We start from the raw sequence: 4,433 nt of genomic DNA, 5'->3' as shown, positions 1-4,433 counted from the left end.
AGAGTGCTGCCGTGATAGTGCTGCCACCACAGCACAGTTATCAAATGCTTTGGTTTAGTTCTCTGTAAACATTGGCGTGAACACAATAGGAAACACTATGTCAATGTCACATGTACTGATGAAGAACAGTTGACCAAAGGGCTGTACAATTGATATAGTAAAAGTAAATGCAATAAAACACACAAGAATAGAATATAATACTTTATATTGCAGTATATTTTAACAGATGATGTGGCATCGGTGTAACTGAGTGTTCTAGTGGTCCCATGCATCACCTCGATATGATCACGTGACATCCAAGGTGTCCATGTGATGTCATCCAGGTTGTTTTGCGGGGCTATCTTTTTGTTTACATGTTGTTGTGCATGTTTACAAGTGTTGCCCAGAGTCACTGCAATGAGGAAGCGGGTGTGTTTTCATTGGTACAATATACTTTTTCACCAACCTCAGATGCTACTGTAAGCATCTTTATTATATAACCTAAAACATGAAGCGAAACATATCACGTTGCCTCTACATGACAGACCAGACCTTTTACACTTGATGGATACAATACATCGTAATGTATGCAGGTATTAAATAGCACTTGTTATATTAGATCCAGTATGTAAAGCCACTACAGGAACGTGTTTGTGTTGGTGTGTAAATCCCTTTCTACAGTGTGCACGTTGTCATGTCTATGGGAGTATGAAAGAATCCTGCTCAGATCAGTTCTTTTGAAGTCTCAGTATGTAACACTAATGTCACCATCAGGAAACATGGTTCATGCTCCTACCAGTGCCCTGACGAGTCACTGTCCTACGTGCGTGAGCGAGTCTGGCGCACATCGGCTGCCGTGATATCGCTCAGACCGAGTGTTGTGTTCGATAGCTGTCGGTCCATTCGATGTTCGTTCTGTGTAATTCATTGGCGACCAATTTGTGTAAAGCGCTTTGAGTCTCGAGAAAAGCGCTAAAAACTAAATAAAATGAATTGTTTTTGTTTTTATTATTATTGTCTGCCACCGGTTACGATCTCGCGCAAAACTGTGACACATTGCTTTATGGCACAAGGAAGTGTGTCAGTGAATCAGGAAGAGAATGTCATACTTGGAGTGTAGTCGTGGAGTGTGCTAGCAACATGCAATGACCCCGAGCATTCTGCATGTCTTCTTTGCGATGGGTAGGTGAAATACTTACACTAAGCAAACGGTAAGGGTTCCCAAATCCACCTCTTCTAAGACATGACCTACTGCTGCTGTAACTTACATGGAGAACAATCCAGAACAACCCAAAAGGTTAATGTACAAATCACCTGCTGGGTAATCATGGGGAACACCATAGAAATCTAACGGGCACTTTGGCCGTCTCAAGGTCACACACTCAGTTCACCTTCACACATCGCGCTGGCTTTGTTTCTGTTGCCTCGTACACCCAGGGTCTCCTCCTGCTCTTGCAATGGCACGTCATTCACAGTTGTTGACATGACCCCTGCCATTCTCCAGACCACGGTTTTAGATGTCCACTGTCCGAGTGTCACAGAATGGTCTGGGCCCTCCATTCTGCTACACTACTCCCAAACTCCATAACTACGCTCTGGTCACTTTCAATACAACACGGCTTACTGAAGAAATAGGAGGACCTGTGTTTTACTTGTGTGTCGTATAACTCTTTTATCCTGCGGTTCTTTTGCTAAAACCAGTTCATGTGGAGCCTCTATCGACGTGTTTAGTTGTTAGCATTGTGTATAAGTGTGGCATAGTTGAACCTAACCATTTTGCATGGACTGACACAGTTCCAGAAAATGCACATACGTAGGTGAAAGTTATTCGTAAATGACTTGGATGCAGAGCTGATTCTTGTAAATATTTTATTGTGTAGCATTTTCAAAAACAAAATTGTGGCGCATATAAGATGAAGTCTACCGCTTCAAGCCAAATTAATTGTGATAATATGATATATTGTTAGGCACAGGTTCCTAACAATGAAGTGAAATAATCACGGTAAAGTAAAAAGCAAAGGCAATCAGGCATGTACATGTAGTTGCTGTCGTTGTTTGTTCTACATTTCTGCAACAACTACTTCCATTGTGTAGGTAAGACCTTTGTATACACCACTGGTGTCATACTGAAGCACGCTGCCATTATTGCAGGTTATCGTCACAGTGCCAGTGTAAGGCAGGTCAACGGTGGCTCGACCGATTGTAATGTGAGCTTCCATCTTCTTTCCTGCAGGAACATGTATGGTAAAGTCTACCGTACTCTCGACAGTGTTTTCCAGAAGGTAAGAGCGCTCTGCTCCCATGGTAAAGCTGAATCCAGTTGGAACCTCCACTAGCTCTGGGATTCCTGCACTCACTTCCATACTGAACGTTGCCTCCATACTGTTGCTCACAGTCCAAGAAGACGTGTTTGTAATCTTCCTGAAGGATTCAATCTTGTTGACTTGGTCGGCTGTGGTGGTGTTGTCGAAGGTCATGGATTTCCTTTGTTCTACAGTCACCTGCGGTACAACTTGGCTCATTGTTGGGTAGTTGACGTTTTTCAAAACGGTTGTCTTGACAGCATTGAGGAAGATGAAGCCCATGTTGTCAATGTCATGGCCACAACTTCCAACAACCCCGAAGCAGATTCCAGAGCCAACATCCATGGGGTATTCTGTCTTCAAGCCCGAGCCGGCAAAGAACTCTCCGGAACGATTTGTCTTGAATTGTATGGCCCCTAGACGAGTACCTTCTCCATTCCCGCACAGCGACAGAGAGGTGAAACACTCCCCAGGCTGAAATGTATACTCTTGACTAGGACCAGATCGTTCCCCAAAAAGTTCATCACGTCCATCTGTGAGGAAGACTTGGACCCCCTTCACCTGCGAGCCTCCTACCCACACATGCAGCTGCTTTAGCGTGGCTCCATTCCACTCTCCAGTCAAGGAAAACTTCTGACCACCGTCGCCACCGATTTTATGCACGGTTGTTGGATAAGCCATCATGTAGGTTTTAGATAAGATCTGAAATGGAAATGTTCAGTTAAATACCACTGCTTTAAATATTTAAATGATGTGTTTAAAATGTCAAGACAATTTGATTTTCAGCATGGAATTGCACGCAATGTCATTGGTACATCAGATATTGGAGAAACATTTTAAAGACGATTTTTTATCTTTTTGAGTCAGGATAGTAATTGTATATTGAATATGTATCAATGTATTAGGTCCTATCTATCTGAACGCTCTCCGTTTGTACGTGTTAACGATGAATCTTCCACGCAAACCAAAGTTAGCCATGGAGTGCCACAGGGCTCATTGCTCGGACCTATTTTGTTCACATTATATATGCTTCCGTTAGGCAATATTATAAGGAATCATTTTGTAAACTTTCATTGTTATGCGGATGATACTCAACTATATTTATCAATCAAGCCTGATGAAATTAATCATCTAAATACAATTCAAGACTGCCTTAAGGACTTAAAAACGTGGATGACCTTAAACTTTTTGATGTTAAACACGACCAAAACTGAAGTTATTGTACTTGGCCCGAAGAATCTACGAAACAAATTATCTAAAGATATACTAACTATGGATGGCATTAATTTGGCCTCCAGTGAGACTGTAAGGAATCTTGGTGTTATATTTGATCAGGATTTATCCTTTAACGCCCACATAAAATCAATTTCAAGGACCGCCTACTTCCATCTACGTAACATTGCAAAGATCAGGCATATCTTGCCTCAAAGCGATGCAGAGAAACTAGTCCATGCATTTGTTACTTCTAGGCTGGATTATTGTAACTCTTTATTATCAGGGAGTACCAAGAAGTCAGTCAAGTGGCTTCAGCTGATTCAAAATGCTGCGGCTCGTGTACTAACCAGAGTTAGGAAAAGGGACCACATGACTCCTGTTCTGGCTGCCTTACACTGGCTCCCTATAGAACACAGGATAGAATTTAAAGTTCTTCTTCTCGCCTACAAAGCCCTTAATGGGCAGGCGCCATCTTACCTTAAAGAACTCATTATACCCTACTATAAAACAAGTCGTGAGCTACTTTTACTCCTTTTTTGTTTTTTTGCAGTGTATATATTTAGCACATTTTAACATTATTATATGCTACCTTTAACCTTTGAGTGCTGTTTGGGTCTGTGGGACCCGTTTTCAGTATTTACTAAAATAAAATGTATGCAATTTAATTATTTTAACCTGCTTTATTTGGTGGTGGACGTCACATCCTCGAGGGTCCGGGGGCATGCACCCCCAGGAAGATTTTTTTTAAATGTTGAAGTTGAATGCATCAATCTGGTGCACTTTGAGCTAGGGCTGCTCAATTAAATCGTATTTTAATCGCAATTACGATTTTTGCTTGCAACGATGAGAAAAACATAATCGAAATAAAACGATTTTATTTATTTTTTAAATAGGTTTTTCAGTTGAATTATACTTAAAGTTCAGGGTAATCAACTG

General features: G+C 41.4%; 1 protein-coding gene across 1 annotated transcript; it reads right to left on the bottom strand.

The window, feature by feature from the left end:
• Positions 1-616: 616 nt before the first annotated feature.
• On the bottom strand, positions 617-2,963 carry LOC117453484 (aerolysin-like protein). Its single transcript, XM_034092294.2, has 2 exons — positions 2,066-2,963; positions 617-675 (listed from the first exon to the last, which is right to left on the bottom strand). Exons 1-2 carry the CDS (start codon positions 2,961-2,963, stop codon positions 617-619), a joined length of 957 nt encoding a protein of 318 aa, XP_033948185.2.
• Positions 2,964-4,433: the final 1,470 nt, after the last annotated feature.

The sequence above is a fragment of the Pseudochaenichthys georgianus genome, chromosome 10 (assembly GCF_902827115.2).
Source record: "Pseudochaenichthys georgianus chromosome 10, fPseGeo1.2, whole genome shotgun sequence".
In the NCBI taxonomy this organism is placed as follows: domain Eukaryota; kingdom Metazoa; phylum Chordata; class Actinopteri; order Perciformes; family Channichthyidae; genus Pseudochaenichthys; species Pseudochaenichthys georgianus.
The sequence above is the reverse complement of the archived record's forward strand: the minus strand, read 5'-3'. Positions and strand labels throughout refer to the sequence as shown.

Coding starts and splice junctions, on each gene's coding strand:
- LOC117453484 (XM_034092294.2), bottom strand. CDS start 2,963: ATGGCTTATCCAACAACCGTGCATAAAATCGGTGGCGACGGTGGTCAG. Junction 676..2,065: donor CAAAGGTCTTACCTACACAA/TGGAAGTAGTTG, acceptor ACTCCCATAGAC/ATGACAACGTGCACACTGTA.